The following is a 21,117-nucleotide window of genomic DNA, read 5'->3' on the forward strand; positions in this document are numbered from 1 at the left end:
GAAATCTGGTGGTCTGTGTGCTTTTAGCCTATACTATAGTCTTCATGGGGGATACCAGTGTTCCTCAAATTGGGGGTTGTGACTCAAAAGGGAGTTGCAGGGGGTCACAAGGTTATTGGGGGGGGGGGGTCATCATAGTAATGCCACCCTTACTTTTGGGCTGCCATCAGAGCTGCGCAGCTGGAGAGTGGCATCTGTTGGCCAGGCACCCAGCTCTGAAGGCAGCAGCCCATGAGCAGCAGTGCAGAAGGAAGGATGGCACCCTGCCACCCTTCCTTCTGCACTGCTGCCTTCAGAGCTGGGCAGCCAGAGCGTGGCGGCTGCTGACTGAGGGCCTACCAGCAGCACAGTCTGACCCAATATAGCCATTCTTATGTTCTTATTTATAATGTACTTTGAGATCGTCTCATAAAAAGCAGCTATTATAGGAACTGTTTCCATAAATAACATTTTTTAATTAAACCATACCACTGTATTCTAACTATATATAGTCAACCAATTAATTTAATCTAGCAGTTCTCAAACACTTTCCCAGTGAGGACCAAATCTTAATACAGAGTGTGTCTCATAAAAACAAGCTCTCATGGACAATGTTCCCCTCATGTTCATGCTCTTGGGAAAGTATTTTGGCCTGGGTTCCCAAAGGTAGTTAGGCTCCTAACTCCTACTGATTTCAGTAGAAGTTACGATCCTAAATGTCTTTGGATCTGGGCCTTAATGATTTCTAACTGATCCATTGGTTTCTTTAGTTCTGAAGAGCATCTCCTGTTTCCACTTTTGTTATAGTTTAGCTGTGGCTAGTACTAGAGGCTGTGAAACCTGAGATTTTGCAACTTTTGTTTTACAGGTCTGTAGACTTTTTTTTTCCTTCCCTTCTGTGAAGAGCATGCACTTCTGCAGTAGCAGCTGGAAAGAAGGAGGAAATGCCAGAACCTTGCAATCAAACAGCTCTGTGCAGAGCACCACTAAGTGCTGCTTGGGCCTGCAGTACTCCAGATACCACACTTTGCAAACTGCTGATTTATTCCAGTTTCTGTGAATTCTCCACCAGTACCTTAGACTTAGCAAACTATGAAGTAACTTCAATTGCCAGATATCTTCCATATTCATCAGCTCACTCTGTCCTTCAGTTACATTGAAATCAAATTGCAAATATACAAAAGCATTTGAGTAAGTGTCAAAAATAATCTAGAAAACAACTGTAGTCACAGATTAGAGCCAGGGTGGCCCATTGCGTTTTAAGCAAGATAGGTTCTAAACCACACTAGAAAGCAGGAAGTGGGCAGGGATGAATAAAGGCTAAAAATAGCTTGAAACCTGTTTCCACATTTCCATAGCAAAGAGTCATGAAAGGGAATGATTGTGCAGGATCCTAAGATCAGTTTTGGCACCACACACTTTGGGAGCCCGTTCCTAAATCCATCTTGGTTTTAGTGTGGAGGGGAAGGAAGACTTGTCTTCCATTTTTCCATTTGTGGTTCATTTGTTTTTTAATTAAGATTTGTCTTTGCATTTTTCACATATGATGTGCTTAATGCTTACATCTCATTTTCTACCAGTGAACAGAGTAAAGGCTTGTCTACACTTTATAGCAAATGACATTAGGGTAGGATACATGTTTAAAGAGCAATAGTTGTTCCTGAGCAACTTCCTGGGTGGAGACACATACTCTGGAACAAGAATGCCTTGTTTCTTTTCTGCTTAACCCATTTTCAGAGTGAATTAAGGTATAAAAGCACTAATAAATCACTCTTATTCCAGAATAAGAGTGTTCACACATGGAGTTAATCAGGATCAACTCTAGACAGGCTCTAAATTTTGTGTGATATCTGCAATCCTGCCATATCCAGTAGTGGGCCATCATCTGAGGCTGGGGATGTCAATCTATTTTACAACCACAGTAAAATGTATAATTACATGATTCTGACACTTTCAGATGGAAGAAAACAGGTGACAGGGATTAATTTTCAGTCCTTACTCCTTGGGGTAGAATAAAACCACGGGCTATAGTTTCACAAACATCCCTTAATTATAAACCCACTTACATATCAACTGTTGTACAGCTGCTAATCTGTTAATTTACTTCATGCATTGTTAAGTCATTGATTTGCATGGACAAATGTGGCACCATGTTGCATTTGTTTTACTTTTTTTGTAATATTTAAATACACAATGGTCACATACACAAAAATCTACAATCTGAATTTAAGGGGATGAGGCACAGGATGTTCCAAAAGCCATAGAATTCTGCTCCTTCACCATTTAGAGAGGAAACATGGGGCAAAGGAATAGTAATTCAGTGGAACTAATGTTCATGGAGCTGGGGGAAGGGGTTCTGTGTGACTACCCAACCCTATTTAAGACCAATCTGACATTTTCAAGATAGGTGTTGTGGACTGGCATAGGCTGTAGTTTTAGAGCTATTAAAATTTTTTGGAAGAAATTTCATACTGAGTTGGTAAGGAGATACTTGTTTATCTGTATCATCTTTCCATTTAAGTTCTTATACTTCCCTTGGTCATTTATTATAATGGGTCTTTTATTTTCTCCTCAAGGTATTGCAGAGCCAAACTTCATCCTCAGGCAGTAGTAAGCCTATTGTTGTGATTTAATGGGAGCAAGTGTAACTTAATTGCAACTTAATAGCAATAACAGTATATATCAGAAGAAACTTTCTTTACTTCTTGCAGTTTATAGACTATAATCACAAGGTTACTGCTTTTCACTTCTTAGTCCTGTAAAGCAATTAGGTGAGACCTTGGATGCAGCTGTTACTGGTCTCAAATTAAAGGGGGTCTATCTTCTTTCTTTATTTCATTATATTTAAACATTAGTGGGCCTATAGAAAGTACCCTATCTGAATACAAACTTCTCTGAATAACAAAGGTTCAAGGTAAATTTTCAGAAGTGCCTAAGTATCACATAAAATCAATGGGATTTAAGCTATGAAGTCACTTAACTTAAATGCTCTTAAAATATTAGCCAGCCTCAGAAACAGGAAAAGACCATTCCATAATGGCAGATTAATGTTGTCTTAGTGTGTTTACATTGTGGAATCGATATCAATCTCCAAATTGCTTCATAAACACCAGACTCTCTTCATTGTTGCTGCAGAGCCAATGCAACCATTCAAGAGTGAGTTAAATCCTATTTTGCCTCTTGGTGGGTTGGGTGTTTGTGTTTTACACCTGTGTACTTTCCTTTTTTTTAAAGGAAAGCTCTGATTAGAGAAAATATTAAAAATGTAGCTGTGTTCAGTTTTATAGCTTTAAATAAACTGTTTGACTAACTAATCAGGTAAATTACCATAGCTATGAATCATTGAAGACCAAGTGTTGCTAATTCACATAGTTACTTAGAGATGACCAAATAAGATGTATGGGTCATGTTTAACACTGATCAAATCAATATTTGCTACAAAAAATATATATTTTTATTTTCAAACAAGAATGTTTGACTTTAAATTTCATTTTTTCTATGTTTCGGGGTGGGGGAACTAATGTTTAGGGATTCCTCCTCACCTGCCTTTTTTCCCATTACAAAGAGTAAGTAAAAATGAAAAAGATGCAACACACTCACAAACAAAACTACACAACTTCAGTTTCCCAAACATCAAACAAAAATTCAAACTAAAATGTTTGGTTTGAAACTTTAAAGAATTTGTGAGAAACAACTTTTCAGCAGGAAAAAAAATCAATCACAAAATTGCAACCAGCTCTGCACATGTAATCTTTCAAATATTGTCAATTTGGATGTAGTAGTAGTGTCTAAATCTCATAGTAAGAGAGGTAAATAGGACCTAGTGTCTGATGGGCTTTGGCCCACATACCAGGGCTGAGGTGTGGGTGTTCTAATGAATCTCATACTATCTTGCAGGTGAGATGCTTATTGCTGATTACTAGGAAACTCCTGACACAAAGCAGAAATTCAGTTCCCTACCCATCTGCCACTAAACCAAGACCTTGGATGTACTATCCCTCAGTGCCAAAGACTGAAGCTACTTAAGAGTGGTTCTGCCCCAGCTGCTGCTATCGACTCTCAGCATGGGGAACAAACTGAGCAAGAAGAAGGGGTTCTGTGTGACTTGTGGGAAAGTGATGGACCAGAAGTCTAAGGAGGGAGCTGCTGCGACTACGCAGCCACATCCTATTGCAAGGGCCTTTCGTGATGCTTCAACTTGGACTGGTGAGAGCCATTCTCCCATAGAGAACACCCAAGAGACTCTACACAACACTAGGGAGGCCCGGCCTGCTGCAGAGACGGGGCAAGACACTGGTGAGGGCGATCCTCTTCCACAGGTGATGCTGGACAGAGAATCTGCTGCACAGACAACAGAAGAGAACTTAGGAGCCCAGCCTTCTCTGTGGAGTGTGCAAGAGACTGAGGGCCAGATGACGAGACAAGCCACACAGGCACTGCAAGACATGGGTGACGTCCATCCGGATGCTAAGATGCCACAAGAGACTGAAGCCAAGTCTAGTTCCCAGATAACATGGGCCAAAGAGCCCGAGGCACAAACGATGCATGAACAAGAAGCCCAATCTGCAGGAGAGTGCACAGAAGACACTGCTGAGGTTCAACCTGCTGCCCATCCCGCATATGGGACCTGGCCTGAGGCACAGGTCACACAAGAGATTTGTAAAGCTCAGCCTACTACTGTGCAGACAATGCAAGAGATTCTAGAGGACCACGCTGAAACCAAGCCTGCTCCGCAGCATGTGCAAGAGGCTGAGACTCATATGATTGAACAGAACCAAGAGGCCCGACCTGCTGCAGTGGCTACCAGTGTGGTTGGGGCTCTTCCTGCTCTCCAGGCTTATCGGGAGACTGAGGCCCAGCCTTTTATAGGTATTCCACATGATGGAGATTGTGCTGCCCGCACTAAAACCACGCAAGAGATTGCTGATCCCCTACCTGCTGCAGAAGTGACTGAGGAGGCTGAGCCTGCTTTTCAGACTGTACAAGAGATGATTACTCAGATCGTAGGAGAGATACAGACTGCACAAAGCAAAATTGAAGCCCAGCCTGCAGCAGAGACTGAGGGACAGTTGACTGCACCTGCCACTCAAGGTGCCACACAACATATTCCTGAAACCCAGCCTGCTCTGCAGATGGTACAAGGAATTGCAGCCCATCACACTGGAATGACAGACATCAGGCTTTTGCTCAATCAATTTACTACACAGACCACAGAGGAGGCTGATGCCTATCTTCCTACACAGACTGTGCAAGAGACTCAACACTCCTCTGCTCAAGCTGAACCTGCTCTGAAGATCTGTCAAGAGTCTGAGGCCCAGATGACTGTACTGGTCACACGAGGCACAGGGGTGGCCCAGCCCATTACAGAGATCCCAGCAGAGAATACTAGAGAAACTGTGGCAAAGTCTGATGCAGCAGCAATTGACCAAGAGACGAAGATGCAGCATCAAGGTAGAAAAGTCACTGCTCGGTGTCATAGGCTGCAAGAAGCCACCACCCAAAGAACTGGTGAGTGCCCTGCTGTTGCACATGACATGGAAGAGATGGGGGAGGCTGACTCTGTTTTGCAGACTGTGCAGGAAACTAAGATGCAGCATTTTACACACATTGAACATGAGATCAAAACCCAGCCCACAGCATGGGCCACAGACGAGATGGAAGCTCAGCCATCTCTGCAGTTATCTCTTGAGGCCCATGCTGCTTCCCAGGAATCTGAGGCTCCACCTGCTGTATGGACCCTGCAAGAGACCGCACATCAAGACACTGGTGTCATCTCTGCAGTACCCAGGGCCTTCCAAGAGGATACAATGGAGGCTGTGACTCTCCCTAGTGAAGAGACCCAGCCTACTTTACGGGCTGCACAGGAGACAGAAACCTTTTGTGTTGCAGAGACCCCAGAACTGAAGGCAAAGCAGACGAGTCACCCAGATTCCCAGCCCCCTAGTGCCCTAGGTGGCAATGAGGCAGGAGAGCAAGACTTGGCAATTCCTGAGGATGCTCAGCCAGCTGAAAGGGAGGCTACTGTAGTAGCAAAGCCAGAGTCGCAGCAGCTAATGGAACAACTGGCTCCTGAACAACAAGAGGCGCTCATGCTGGCTCCTGCCGCCACCAGTAGTGAGGCCTCTGAAGCTCCACAGCCTGGCAATGAAAATTCCCCACCTCTAGAAGCCCCAGTGCATGAAGCAGTGAGAGCAGAAGACCAGGGTAGGCTGAGACTCCTGCAGCCCCTGCAACTCAAGGTAAAATGGCCCAAGTTTTAGACTCCAGACCTATCAATTGTGAAGTAGCATCTCCGTCAAGGGACATGGCTGACTCTCCTCCTTTGGCTGTGGAGGACGCAGGTCCAGCAGAGGGACTCACTTTGTCTGATGTTCCAGTAAGTGGATCTAATGCAAATATAGCAGAGCCAGAGTGAAATGGACAGACTGGGCTTTGCCACTTAAAAAGAAGCATATTGCTCAGTTGACCAGATTCCTGATCTTCCATTGCATTTGTGCTCATATGGCTGTTCCATGAAGTAGGGATGTAATGCAGAGAGCATATCTGCTGAGTTGGGGGAATGCCTTCTACAATTCTACACTGTTAACTATGGGCTTGGCTGAATGTGCATCCTTCTGCATCTGAAATTGCTGCAAATGTATCTACAATGTAAAACAATATCTACATTTATAACATCTTTCTAGGGGGTTTTAGACTTGCTGGGAACTATTTTAATGCTATTGATTACTTTTCTACACAACTCACTGACCATTAAGCCCTTCACATCACTGGCTTAACCTGCAATTTTATTTCCTTCACTTTATTAAGTAACCAGCCTCATCTGACAGACCAAACTAGATCAAGGAAAGTTCTGTAACTTCTTAAAATTGCACAAATGCAACAATTGTCCTCACTCAACTGGAGTACAATAATAGTGAATGATATTTGTGTGGGTATTGGTAGGAATGTTGCTGCCTGAATTGATCAACTGATTACTCTCAATAAATGCTGTTTTCCATTAAGCTGTTTGGCTATCTCTGATAATTAAGGGGAGATGGACAAGGGGTGGGGATGGAATACAACTTCACAATGGCCTTTTCTGTGGGTTAAGTGGTAAATGCTACTGAACATGTATGTAAATGCTGATTCTGATCCAGGTGAGATCCTAGGCAACTGACTACAGCCCTTTCCTTAGTGTTGATGATGCTCTCTTAATCCTCTTCCTTAACCATCCACTCGCATCAGAACTCAGGTCTAAAACAAAACTAAAACATACATCTTCCCACAAACACTAGCATTAAATGCCCTTAACTATGTACCTGCTACCTCAGGGGGAAAGCATAGCGTGGTCAATAGTAACTGCCCAAGGTACAAGTGTACCTGCATACCAATAGATATGAGAGGTCTTTCTGCCAAAGAAACCAGCCAGCAGCTGAAATTATTCCAAAGACTCTGAATGGGTTGGCTGCTTGACTAGTTACTCCACAGTTGATAGAGAGCATCTGTCCCTACCTCAACTGGGAAGCAGGAGTCACCCTGCAGTCTGAATGCAGGCATGAGGTTGTATACTGGTTTTTTGTATCCTGGCTCTATCAGGAGTCACAAAGAAATGTCCCAGTTGGCCCCCTCTGCTTTAAGAAGAATTCATCTAGTTCTGATTTAGGCTTGGAAGGATTAGATTTGTATCAGTAAATTTCACTGTAAGAACCCATGCATGTGTGCACAGAGATTGAAAAAAGATGTCTATCAACAGTTGAAATTTATAGATAGGCTAAGTACGAAAAATGCTGCTTAAGAACTTAAAATATTTTCTTTATATTGTGACATTGACAACTTATGTTTTAATGGTTATAAACCTTGAACTCTTTCAATTGGTGTCTGTCATTAAATTTCCAGCAAGTAAAAATTTTAAATCAATAAAAATAAATTGGCATCTGTTGCAATTACAAAAAAAGTCAAATTCTAATAAGCCTATTTTGTATATTAAAATAGTGATATCCCTGGCCTACTTTCCCATGAGGAGTGGAGTTAATATTAACGCTCAGTGGACTGTGTCACTTCTTCTCTTGGTCCTAATGACTATTCCACTGTGGATAAATACTTAAATAATCATTGGCTGAGAGAGAGAATGATGATGTAGTCCTAGCTGTTAGGGACCCACTAGTAAGGTGAGAGACCCTGGGTCCAGGCCCCTGCTCCAATCACCTCTTCCATTATTTATTAAGAGTGCAATGGTTTCACCTGGAGTGACTGAGGAATCCCCCCAGCAGAATATCCCACAGCTCCGCAGTTAATGAACACTCCTGAGATATGGGAGCATCTTGTTTAAATCCTTTTTCCTCCTTTGGCAGAGAGGGGCAATTGATCCCACATGAGTGCTCCAGCTGCTGAGCTAACAGTGATAAGGCGAGCACTACCTCCTCTTCTTCCAAGTGTTTTGGGTGGAGTGAGGCAGATGCCTAATTCATTCCCTCAAAGCATCTTGGATGCCTAAGTCACCTGATTCCAGGCAACAGGTTTCCAGTGGTGGATCACTAAACTGAGATAATCACCACCCTGTGGCTCCCACCTAGGTGCCTATGTCTAAAAGCGGGGTGGGGGCTTAGCACACACTCCTCTCTTCAGCATCTCCCCTTGGCTAGTTTTAGGCAGTGAGCTATCTAACATGCTGACTTTTGTGGATCACCTAACTTGGTTTTGTGTACCTCATTGCTATTCCAGTGTTTTCTAGGTACCTAAAAGTTAGACGCCAGGATGCTCAGCATTGCAACGCCCAAGTCCCTTGGTGATCCTACCCTCAGACATCACTAGATTTTGGAAAGACATAGAGCAAAGTGAAATAGGCCATCTTCACTCCCATTTTAACTTCTTTGACTTCACTGAACTTCAACCACAGAAGAATTCTGCCCCTACCACCATTAGTATCCCCAAATCAGCTCAAAGAGTCTCATCTACCAGTTTTCTACCACCAATGCTATTATCCACATATCTGTTAGCCAGCCTGGATTCTGTAACAATGTCTGGAGAAGGAGGGTGAACTGTGTTTTCCCCCTGGGGATCCTGAGGTCACTCTCTCCAAGTTCTTTTTTTTTTACATCCTCAAATATGTGATGTTCAGCTAACTATTGAAACCTTCATGGGAGGAAATGGTCAAGGAAAATCAGGGAATGGGAATTATTTTCATAACTTTGGATTTATTTAAAAGGTGACTAGTGCCATTTTAGATACTATAGTGTCTAAATCTGTAAGAACTGTAACCCTTCACTACTAAAACATTTCAAATAGATATGAATATGGAGATCTAATATATTTAATTCCATTTCTGCTTGGAATGTCTGCACTGAACAAAGGTGGAAGGGGTTGGCAGTAAACTCAATCCTGCTCCAAAGCTATTCTTAGAGTTGAGCTGGGAAACATTGTTAGTCAGGGGTATTGGTTATGTCACAAGCTGGTAACATCTGTACAAAAAGACCATACAAAAATGCCAACAATACACTTGGTCAAATTTCTGACAAACTTTAAAAACAATCCTTGTTTTGGTTTTCACATTTCAATTTTTTTTCCCTCCTTTTATTTCCCCCTTGCCCTGAAAGAAGGGTGGGAGAGAAAAGAGGTAGATGCAAAAATGCAACCCAAAAGCAAAAATAGGAAAGAGAAATTGTTTCTGAAAATTTTCCTGTCAACTTTTTTGTGCAAATGCAATATTCTTAGCAGTGAGAGAATTCTGAGCTGAAAAACTTTAGCCAGTTCTAATAATTGGTCTCTCTGTTGTAGCAGCTGCGTCCAAGTGGCACTGCTATGCTTCCAAGAGGATTGCTAGGAGCTAGTGTCTGATAGCCATTGGCCCATGCAAGCTGGCATTTTCTTGCAGGGATGGAGTGCAGGTATTCTAATAAATCTCTTAATGTCTTGCAGGTGAGATGCTAGTTGCTGGGATTCACCTGACATAAAACAAAATACTACACCCTCCATCCTTCTTTTCAACCCTTTTGTTTATCTACAGTATTGCACTTAAACTCATCTTTCTCTTCATCACCTTTTCTCTGGCTTACTTTCTCTTATGTGAAAGTCAAGCCCATGCCTTAAAACTCCTAAATAGTGTCTTCCTCTCATCTTATTTCACCTCTTCTTTCCTTCTACTATTCCTGTATCATATTGCATTGCTATTGGGGTAGTAGCTTCCCTATTTGTGTCTTCCACCTTCAAATCCTTCCTTTAAGCAAAACAAATAAATGTTTCTGCATTAATGTCTTGAGTATTGATTTCTTCTTTCTGTGAACTGCTAGTCTATCTGTTGTATGATGTCTGGGAGAAGGACCGTGCCTTATTCTGTTTTGTATGTCACCACAACGATGCTGCTATTTCAGGATTTAACCCTTCTAGCTGGTATCTTAACAGTTGGTCCTCACACAACAAAATTCAAATAAAAAACAAAGTTACATATATGTTATGTTCCTTATCTTAATCAAAAGCACACAGCCACTTCTACAAAACATGAACAAGTCTCATCAACCATCTGTTTTTCACCATGTGTTTATAACCAGAATGTGTGTAGTCTTTCCAAAGACTATCTAAAGGTATAATTAATTACATTAAAATGTTCGGAACGGACATTATATTTTGCACTTCAGGTAGTAAGCCACTGTCTAACTATTAAAGACCAGGATGGGACCTAATGTGAGGGACAAATTATTCCACACTGGCTACTGCAGTATTCTCTGAAGCATCTGGTGCTGGCCACAGTTGGAGACAGGAACTGAACTTGTTGGATCTGATCAAGTTTAGTAAATCCCATGTGTTTTAATTCATCCTTGGTGTAACTTCATTGATCTCAGTAGAATTACATCAGGGATGGATTGAGCCCACAATCTTACTTATTGGCCTCATTCACTGTAATCCGCATTAGCAAATACTGTGTCCAAATGAAATTTCAAATCCTTCATGGACATGGTGTTCAGTGTCCAACTTCTCAAGGTGGAGATGCAGTATCTGGTAAAGGGGCATAGAATGTTTTCTTCCCTGCATTCCTGAATCCATTCTTTCCAAAGCTGTTAAGTATTTCAGTCAAATATTTCCATGAAATGGAAAAGGATTCAGTGGAAATAATAGTTAAAGGGGACTCGGGGAATGGAAAGTGGTGACGGAAAAATGTGCCTAATGGTCAGTTATAATGATCTGTTGTCTGGACTCTTTAGTTAAATTGAAGCCCCTCTGCAAATACTTAAAAGCAATAGCGTGAGACTAGAAATCAGCAAACCAAGGGCCTCTTTAGCCTGGGCACCATGGGTCCTGCTGGAAGGGGTTTGGGTGACATCTCCAGAGGCTAGAATTCTCACAGATACTAGATATGGGGAAACTAGTTTGTTCTTAGACAGGGAAGTAGCAGACTTGAATTCAAAAATCTGTAGGCCCCCAAAAGCAGTATTTTTCAATATGCCTGAGATGGGTTTCCATTACCAAATTTGAGATTCAGTTTGGGGGTTGAATCTCCTGATCTCTTTTATCCTGTCTGACTCTGCCATTGGCTCAAGGGCATGATTGATACATCATACTTAGGGCCCTACCAAATTCACAGTTCATTTTGGTCAATTTCATGGTCACAGGATTTTTAAATTGTAAATTTAATGATTGTGGTTATTTAAATCTGAAATTTCAAGGTGTTGTAATTGTAAGGGTCCTGACCCAAAAAGGAGTTGTGGGGGTGGAGGTCACAAGGTTATTGTAGGGTGGGTTGCAGTACTGCAACCTTGGTGCAGCTTTCAGAGCTGGGTGTCCGGAGAGATATTGGCTGCTGGCCCAGAGCCCAGCTCTGAAGGCAGAGCTGTCACCAGCAGTGCAGAAGTAAGGATGGCATGGTATGGTATTGCCACCCTTACTTCTGCACTGATGCTGGCATGGCACTGCCTTCAAAGCTGGGCACCCAGCCAACAGCCACCGCTGTCCAGACACCCAGCTCTGAAGACAGTGCAGAAGTAAGGGTGGCAATACTCCAACCCCCCCCCCAAAATAACTTGACACCCCCCCTGCAACTCCCTTTTGGGTCAGGACCCCCAATTTCAGAAACATTGGTCTCCCCCATGAAATCTGTATAGTATAAGGTAAAAGCACACAAAAGATCAGATTTCATGGTCTGTGGTGCATTTTTCATGGCTGGGAATTTGGTAGGGCCCTAATCATACTGTGTCCCTACTCTTCGGGGGTCATTTGGAATTTGAGGGAGTCCTGCTTTCCACACTGCAGATGCTCACCTCGGTGATGAACAGTGAGGCACAAGAATGTACAGTAAAAGCATCTCTCGTGATGCCTCCTGCTGGGTGACCAGCTCATGCCTTCAATGGGACTTTCAACAGGAGTTGGGTCCCTCAATTCCATAGAGAATCTGTGCTTTTGTTTAACAGTCTTAGTACCACAGCTAACTTGGTAAGATGTGTGCCACTTTCAGGCAAGAAGAGATTGGGATCAGGCTCCGTGCAGCTGTTTGTTAATGGATAATATCATGAGCCATCATTTCAGAGCAATACCCCAGCTGTTTGCATCTGCCTGAGCTGTTGTGCAATGTTTCCCTGACACAATATCTTTGTAGCAGTCAACAGCTTGTGTGAATAATGCACATGCATTGGACACTTGGTGCCTAATCCTGCAATGATTTACAGTATGTGAAACCCCCATGAGCAAATGCAGAGTGTGAGCCTCTGAATCAGAGCCAGCTGAAAGTAAATGGGGAGAGCAGGGTGAAGGCCACCAAATTTGTGTGGGTCTAGTGGATAGGTTGGTGTCCTGAAATATAGGAGAGCTGCATTCTATTCCCAGTTCTCCCACTCATTTGTGCTATGACCTTGCATAAGTCACTTTGACCGAGAGCCACAAAGGTATTTAGACTCTTAACTTCTGTTGGAGTCAATGGAAGATAGAAATCTAATTATCTTTGTTTGTCTTGTCCTTCACCTCTCTGGGCTTCTGTTTTCCCACCCATCATACTTATTTACATTGTCATCTTGTCAGAGTACAGACTATCTCTTACCAGGTATATATATGGTGCTTAGCATTATGGAGCCCTGATCTCCGTAGGAAACTATTGTAATGCAAATAATTTACTCTAACGATGGTTCAATTTGTGTTGGAGATTACTGATCCACTCAGTGTAGCCATAATTTTCCCACATGTTTAGAAATATCTCAACAAATTGGAAAGCTTTTTAATCAATTAACTGCATCACATAATTCAGTGCAGCTCAGCTACACAAATCAAAGGGCTGGGCCATCTAATTTAAGCCCAATGAGCCACATAGTATATGGAGCTGTGACTATGTAATGGGGCAGGGAACACTCATTAGGTGGAACTAATATGCAGGAAGTTGGGGAGGATTTAGAGAGTGGCCACCAAGCCCTATTTAAGAAGAGCCTGAGTAGTATAAAGGTAGCTTGAGAAGGATTTGTACAAGTTGTTGATTTGATAAAGTGTATTGGAGTATTTTTCCCTGTGGGCTGGTAAGAAAGTTATTTTCTTCTCTTAATTTATTAAAACTGGGGTTTCCTATTGCTTGAGCTTTATGTTACAATAGAGGTATTGGTTGTTTTAGTAAAATTTCATTAGGTGGGTATCTTTGGCTAAGTATTTTGTGTTTCCTATGGGTATCTAGTGTATTATGTAGGAACTAAAATTATGAAAAAGAGCAGTTGATACCTGATATAAACAATGTCAGGGTGGTGATGTTCTGTTTTTTCCTAAACTCCTTGCTAGAGAGGAACAAAACTAAGGGTTGCTCTAGTTCTGAGTGTCTCAAACTAAAATTGGAAGCCAGCTGGTTCTGGAACCCAGGTTGTTGAAAATCTAAAGCTCTTTTTAAAGAGGCTTAAGTAAACAGTTATTGTGTTAACTGAAAGACAGCTAACTTGAGATACTGTCTGTGTTTATAAAGGCTATGGTGGCCACTCTCCACACACTGGATCTAGGCTACAAACACTCTTTTCCCCTCTATACTAAATTCTCTTTACCCTAAGGTATACCTACCTCTTATGTCTGGGGAGCCCCTATGGAGTTTACTAACTACTGCAAGTGGCTGTTTCTTGCACTGCTGAAACTCTAAACTGGGGTGGGGGGAATAAATGTGAGTTCTCCTGTCTCAATTAAATATCACTTAATAAAACTGTCAGGCTAAAGGGAGATGGCCTGTTCAAATGTAGCCCAAAATGTGTACATAAATATAGCTGGCTTTTCTAAAATAGATCAATGGAGATGATGTCCATCAGAACTGTACACAAATATCCTCCTATCAATAGCAGTAGTAACCCATACTCTAATAGCAATAAGCTGTGATAGGGAGTGTATTAAGGGACTATTGAATTTGGGTGGCTGAAGGCTCCTGGCTTCATATGTCACAATGTACTGGAGTATTCATTAATTATCTAATGATACATGCTTTACCATGTTTTAGTGTTGTAACCCTTGCTGAACAACTGACTTAGTTGTATTCTGGGCCCTACCGAACTAGCTGAAGCCACCTTCCTCTCTATTTCTCCCCCCCCCCCCGCTTCCTTTGTCACTTTGTCCTACAGTTGTGTAGTCACTATGTGCATCACTAGCACTGTATCAGGATAAATTCTTCAGTTTTGCCTCTTCAGCTCCACTGAAGACCACATGGCAGAACTTGCCTTGCAGAAACTCTAGTGCTAATTACCAAACACAAGTAGGAATAAATGCAGTCTGACTCTCCTATCCCTTGTCCTACTAACCACTCTGCTGTCTTGCAAGTTATAAACTGGCAAAATCTGAGGTGGCATCAACTAGAGACAACACACATTGCTGTTTGCAGAGATCTCTGATCTAAAACAGATGAAGCACATGAACAATACTCATACTGAGGGAGACTCTAACTTTAGCTCTCCTAAACATTAGTATATCAAATTCCTCCTGCCATCTGAATGGCAACAGAGTTGTAGTAATGCTACTTTGACACTAAACTGGTTAACTGTACTTGCGTTAGTCCTACAGAATTTGGCTTTTTGCTGCAGCAAGATGTTAGCTTTACTAGAGAGCTGTACGTTCCTTGTGCAGGGAATGGGAGAAGACTAGAGTTCAATTCTAGTCTCTTCTGTCCAAGCTTGGCAGCAAACTTAGCCAACATGTTACTCCAGAATGGGGAAAAATGACTGATTTTGTTTTGAAAAGCAATTCAGGCACTTTAAGATCCACGAATGACTTGCATGATAAGTTAAAGTTATTTGAAGGAATATTGTAGCAATGACTAATAATTCCTGGGAACATGATGCTTCAGGGTGGTGATTACGCTGAGGGATAACAGTGATAACCAAATGAGTCAAAGATCTGGGTAACTGCATGTTTGACTAGGAACTACTTTTTTGTGTATTTTTCTATCTGTTGGCTAGTGTCATCTGGCACTCATACCTTGTTCCTCTTCTTCTCCCCCCCCCCCCCCCCAGACCTTGCTATCCAGATCCTAAAATGGGAGGCAAACTTGGCAAGAAGAAGGGGTTCACTGAGGCTGATGATAAATCTGAAGACCAAAAGATTGAAGGAGCAGCCACTGAGCTAGAAGATACTGCCAAAGAAAATGGGGAGCCAACTGCAGTGACCTCAGAACTAAAGGTTGTGAAAAAGGATGAAGGTCTCCACCTCCCTGCGGAAGACCCAACAGGAGAAGGAGACTCTGTAGTAAGCCAGGGAGATGTCACAAAAGACGAACCAGTGGTCAGCATGGGTGCAAAGGCAGAGCTGCCAGAAGGTCATGATGCTGCCGGTAGTGAGGCCCATAAAACTTCAGAGCCTGTAAGTGAAGTTGAAGCTTCCCAGCCTCTGATGCCCACAACTAAGGAAGATGCTGAGAAGGCAAGTGCTATAGCATCTGGGAACTAATAAATTGGCTCCAGCTTCACACTCATCATATAGTAGCAGTGAAGCACCTAGACAGATGACTTTGTCAACACAACACTAATTCTATTGCTAAGACCTCCTCTGAACAACTGGAATAGCTAACTGGATCAAACTAAAATACCAGTACCAGAGTTGGAAAAAATGCCTTAGTTGAGGAATAAATGGCGTCTTAATTGCAGTAACTTTATTTTGATCTAGAAGGACAATATAGTGTTCCAACAATATGGGAATCCAGCTAGTATGTATACTACAGGGAAACACAGAAATGAAGTGTCCTTTAACTGCTGTAAATGCTTTAGCTGTACTATCTCAATGCACAATGATTAATCTCCTGTTACTCCCAGACCCTTTACACCAGGGGTGGGCAAACCTTTTGGCCTGAGGGCCACATTGGGGTTGCAAAACAGTATGGAGGGCTGTGTCTCTCCAAACACCCTGACCCATCCAACTGCCCCTGCTCCTTGTTCCCTGACTGCCCACTCCTGAGAACCCTGCCCCTTATCCAGCTCCCTGACTGCCCAGAGCAGCATGTCTGGCAGCTGCACCGCCTGGCCGAGCCAGACACGCTGCTGCTCTACCCTGCAGGAGCTCACAGCCCCACTGCCCAGAGTGCTGCTGGCATGGCTGCAAGGAAGGGAGGGACAACAGGGAAGGGACAGGGGCTAGCTTCCTGGGCCGGGAGCTCAAGGACAGGGCAGGACAGTCCCATGGGCCATAGTTTGCCCACCTCTGCTTTACACAATGAATCTGGTTCTGCTCTCTGAGCCTAGTTCTGCTATGGGATATCTTACAGCCTTAATTTCAGATTTGGTTTTTTTGTTACAGTGGATGAGGTCTAACTTTTAGATAACCTTCTCCTGTCTACTTTCCTTAGTGCTATTTACTTATCTAAAGATGGCTTGGAGTAAGCTAATAAAAATCCTACTAGACTTAAGTTACTGCATGTATGTGGTGCAACTCTGAATAGTTCAAGTCTGTTGGTGAATAAGTCTTTTGGAAACTACTGCATTGGTTGTACATTATAGTAAGTATTTGTATCATGAGAATTGTTGAATGGCTCACTGAAGCTGGTACTAGAAACTGAATTCTGCATGTCTCTATTGTAAGCTGATTGCATCAACTGTTTGGCATTTACACCTGTCAATAAACAACTTTTTATGACCACTGCAAAGTACCATTGTATTGAGCTGCTTGACTTCTTGTAGAATTAAGGAAAATCCATATTTCAGGACTATGGCCTTGTCTGGTGACTTATTGAGGAGGTGGTGCTGTATAAATGTGAATTTCTCAAGCAAACTGAACACTTGCATAAAAGATGCAGTTTATTGCAGATAACTGTTCCAAGTAATTAAATGTAATGGTCAGAAAAGTCTCTGGGGCTGGGGAAAATGGCCTAGACATTCAATCCTCTATCTGTTCTGAGTCATCCCTAGTTGTCCTTGTTCTTTATATTAAGGTGGCTTTCTCTGCCACAAGTACTGTGGAGACAACGTAGGATGGGGTGAGAGCTGGTTTGTTACACCTCCAGTGTGTTCCACAAAACACAGTGAACTGAACTGGTTACTGATGACTGCACAGAAAGCAGACCAGGCTAACTTAGAGTCAAGCAGTAGCAGTCTTTACAAAACAATCTCTTATCCCTGAAACTTGATTAAACTCAGAATGAAAGTAGGACCTAATCAAATCTTTCCCTCAAGACCTCACACTAAAACCTCAGATTCTAGCCTATAGTTAAACACACTCCTTCCTGTAACACACATAAGACTATTGTATACATGTGAAGGGATGTGGTATTACCCCTAAATAGCTTTAGTATGATTCATAAAACATGAACCAGCACCTGAAAGACTCATGTAAACAGCAAGGGGGTTGTCAGTTACAAGTTGTGCACAGTTATGGCTGCTTCTGTAACTACTCTATTATCTAGTTCTGACAAACCCCAGTGAAACCAGGCTATGCAAGGAGTAGGTTAGAAAAGCTATTCCCTGCTTGTAATAATCTGCAGTGGCAGAATAGCACTGCCTCTGCCTACAAAATAGACAGGAGTGGCTTAGACTAGACACTGTCACTAAAGAAAGCACCCTTGCCAAGACTTTCTAAATTGATAAGGAACTAGCCTCCATAGTCACTTCCAGGGTTGTCAATGTCCAAATTTGTCTAAACTACACATTACAGGCTCCCTCCCCCAGGCCTCACTTGCAGAGCTGGGCTTGTAGCTGATGTGGAGCCAGCCTGCTGGCCTACAAGATGATGGTAGGAGGCAGCCCTAGCTGAGAGAGTGCTGAAACAGGGTCAATACCTGGCAGCTTCTCCTTGCCCCCAGCTGTGCGCCCGCCCGCCCCCCCTCCCCCATCCCCAGTGGAGCTATTCAGGCAGTGGATTCTGGGTCCCTTTCCTACAAGTTGTTTTCCCATTGTTTGGAGTGGAAATTCTAGGTAGTTTTTGTGCCTTTGACTTGAATGTGGAGGAGTCTTGGAATTTTTTTAAATCACTGAGCGCTTCTGTCCAGCTGACTTTATGATCCTCGTTGACTACAGGCCAATTTTCCAACGTGTCAAGGTCACTTTGAATTCTAATCATGTTCTCAAGAACTTGCAGCCCCTTTGTCTGAAAATTTTAACAGCATATACTCTATTCCATTATCCAATTCATTGATGATATTTAATAGTGTAGGACCCCACTAGATATGGTCTCCCAGTTTGACAGCAAACAGAGTATGTGGTCTTTTGAGGGTGGGGTGTCTTCATCCAGACCTTTCTGGGATGACTTATCCAAGCCTCAATGGGGAAAGGTGTGAATCTCATCTCCCTTAATTTTTCCAGATGTTGTGGCATGCCATCATCCAGCCCCTTACTCCACCCATATTCTGGATGAATAGTGGGAATGTACTGACATGCCATCCTATGGGCAGCTTTTGGTTACATAGTACATGGCAGTCAGTGTGTCTGCCCAGAATAGAGGGTCTGTAAAAACAATACAATGCCTTCATATCTACAGCCAAGTGTCGTCCTCTCCTCCTGCTACCCATGCTAATGGCCTGTATATTTCCCCAAGGAGGCCATGGGCAATCAGGGCAGATGTGACTGTTTTAATATACACACAAACCAGTATTGTCCCTCTCCCCCTGCCCCACCCCATGCATACATACATTGTTTGTGTTAACTCATCTTTGGATCAAGTGCTGCTTTTGCCTTCAGGCATTAATTGTTCTTTCTTTGGTGTAAGCATAAGCACTAGTTTAGACAAACAAATCAGGGGCAGACTACTCTAGAAAAACTACAGTAGGATTTAAAGACACTGCCCCAACACATGCATCCGGTCAAAGGAGATGAGGGGAAAGTGCATGAGTCATTTCCTGAAAAAACTCCTCTACTCCATTGGCAGCTGGGATGGTCTAGAACCAACATTGCATTACCAAGTGAACACAATGGGATTACACACATTTTATCCCAGAGCTAACAGGAGGGTAGGAAAAACTATCCCCAGGGAGGTGTGCTGTCCTATATCAGGTATTGAAGGGGATTTTCTCTTCCAAAGTAAACCAAGTGATGTCAAGGATAGTGGGTACCCTACTAGGAGCAATAGTGGTAGGTTTCAGATGTCCTACGAGTATGGGACATGCCAGACTCTGTGCTGTAGTGGTGCCTTTTGAATAATGGTAGGTATCAACATTACCATGCTCATCAGTGGATGTAGAGTTCAGTGTCTAAGGCAGTAGCAATGAGATGAAGCTCCCTCTCATGGGCACAAGTTCTGTGCTTCAGAAGTTCTAAGTGCTGGGCCCCATCAGCTTGAGAAAAGAGCCTCTATTCTCCAATTCTCTTGTGCTTATTCCCCCTGTGTGTTCATATTTCAAGCAGAATGTGGGATGCTGGTATAATTTGCTGGTTTTAGCCCAGCAGAGAAGTCAGTTCCTATCAGGGTTGCACAACCATTTCAATGATGGTAAAGTGGCCAAATTATGCTCTGTTATGACCAGTGCATCTCTGCACACATATACCACTTTATCTAAGGTTCCCTAAGAGTTTTGCTGTTACTTATCTTATGGTATGGCCTAGGAATCCCAACAGAGGTAGGGCCCAGTTGCTCTAGGCACTGTAGACGCATAGTGAGAGGCAGTTGCCCTGAAGAGCTTCCCATATAAGTGGGCAGGGGCGGCTCTACATATTCCGCCGCCCCAAGCAGTCATGCGCGGGAGGCGTCCCGGAGCCCCGGGAGCAGCGGACCTCCCGCGGGCTTGAGTGGTGAGGGTCCGCTAGTCGCGTGGCTCGGCTGGACCTCCCGCAGCTGCGGGCGGTTCGCTGGTCCGGCGGCTGCGGTTGAGCTGCCGCAGGCATGCCTGCGGGAGGTCCAGCCGACCCGCGTGACTGCAGTGACGCCTGCAGGAGGTCCACTAGAACCGCGGGAGGAGCACCCCCTCCGCAGTCATGCCTGTGGCAGGTCCGTGACTGCGGCAGGTCCGCCGGCCCAATCTGCCACCCCTGCCGGCAAGTGCCGCCCCACGCGCGTGCTTGTCGCACTGGGGTCTGGAGCCGGCCCTGTAAGTGGGAGATCTTCAGAAATGCATACAAAGATTTAGGAGCACAAGATTCACTAAAAGGTTCTTTTGAAAATGGCTCCCTAAACAAAGAGAATACAGGAGAAGGGGAAACTGAGCCAACAGAGACTGTATGACTTGGTCACTGAGTGGGTCTGTTGCAGAATTGGGATTTCATCCCAGTTCTGCTGAGTCTCAGTCCAGTATCTTAACTATACCACTAATTGTTTAAGCTTTACAGCCCCTTGGGAGGTAGGGGGGCATTATCACCATTTACAATTTGGGGGAGTGGAGTCAAAGGCATGTCCAAGATGTGACATGTTCTTGGCACAACTAAGGAGGGAATCTAAATGTCCTGACTCCCAGGCTCCCTGTAATAAACCTCCAGATAACATTTTCCCTGATATTTCCACCTCAGAGAGATTAGTAGTGACAGAAAATCCACAATGGAGCAAAACTGCTTCTCAGAGAAATGGCACTAGCAATAAATCCTGACTGTCTGATCTCATGAGTGAGACAAATTTCATCTCCCATACCCACCCATTCAATGTATTATACTTCCAAACGCTTGGGTGTATTCTGCTGTAGATCAGTTACGTGCTGTCCTCTAGAACAGCGGTTCTCAAACTTTAGCAACCCGAGGATCCTCATTTTGATTTAAAATTTTTCATAGACCCCCAAACCCATCACTCAGCCCCAGGCCCCACCCCCACTCCAACCCTTCCCCAAAG

The 21,117-nt window shown here is 43.4% G+C and overlaps 1 protein-coding gene across 2 annotated transcripts; it reads left to right on the forward strand.

Annotated features, from left to right (window-relative positions):
- The first annotated feature begins 2,314 nt into the window (after positions 1-2,314).
- Positions 2,315-6,922, forward strand: LOC120375758. 2 transcript variants are annotated; one of them, XM_039496670.1, is made up of 3 exons: positions 2,442-2,458; positions 3,039-3,135; positions 3,877-6,922. In XM_039496670.1, exon 3 carries the CDS (start codon positions 4,044-4,046, stop codon positions 6,237-6,239), a length of 2,196 nt encoding a protein of 731 aa, XP_039352604.1. In that variant the 5' UTR covers positions 2,442-2,458; positions 3,039-3,135; positions 3,877-4,043; the 3' UTR covers positions 6,240-6,922. The 2 variants fall into 2 exon arrangements, with proteins under 2 accessions (XP_039352603.1, XP_039352604.1); XM_039496669.1 differs by lacking the exon at positions 3,039-3,135 and having other exon boundaries at positions 2,315-2,458.
- The last annotated feature ends 14,195 nt before the right edge of the window (positions 6,923-21,117 follow it).

Source organism: Mauremys reevesii, linkage group 12 (genome assembly GCF_016161935.1).
Source record: "Mauremys reevesii isolate NIE-2019 linkage group 12, ASM1616193v1, whole genome shotgun sequence".
In the NCBI taxonomy this organism is placed as follows: Eukaryota; Metazoa; Chordata; order Testudines; family Geoemydidae; genus Mauremys; species Mauremys reevesii.

Coding starts and splice junctions, on each gene's coding strand:
- LOC120375758 (XM_039496669.1), top strand. CDS start 4,044: ATGGGGAACAAACTGAGCAAGAAGAAGGGGTTCTGTGTGACTTGTGGG.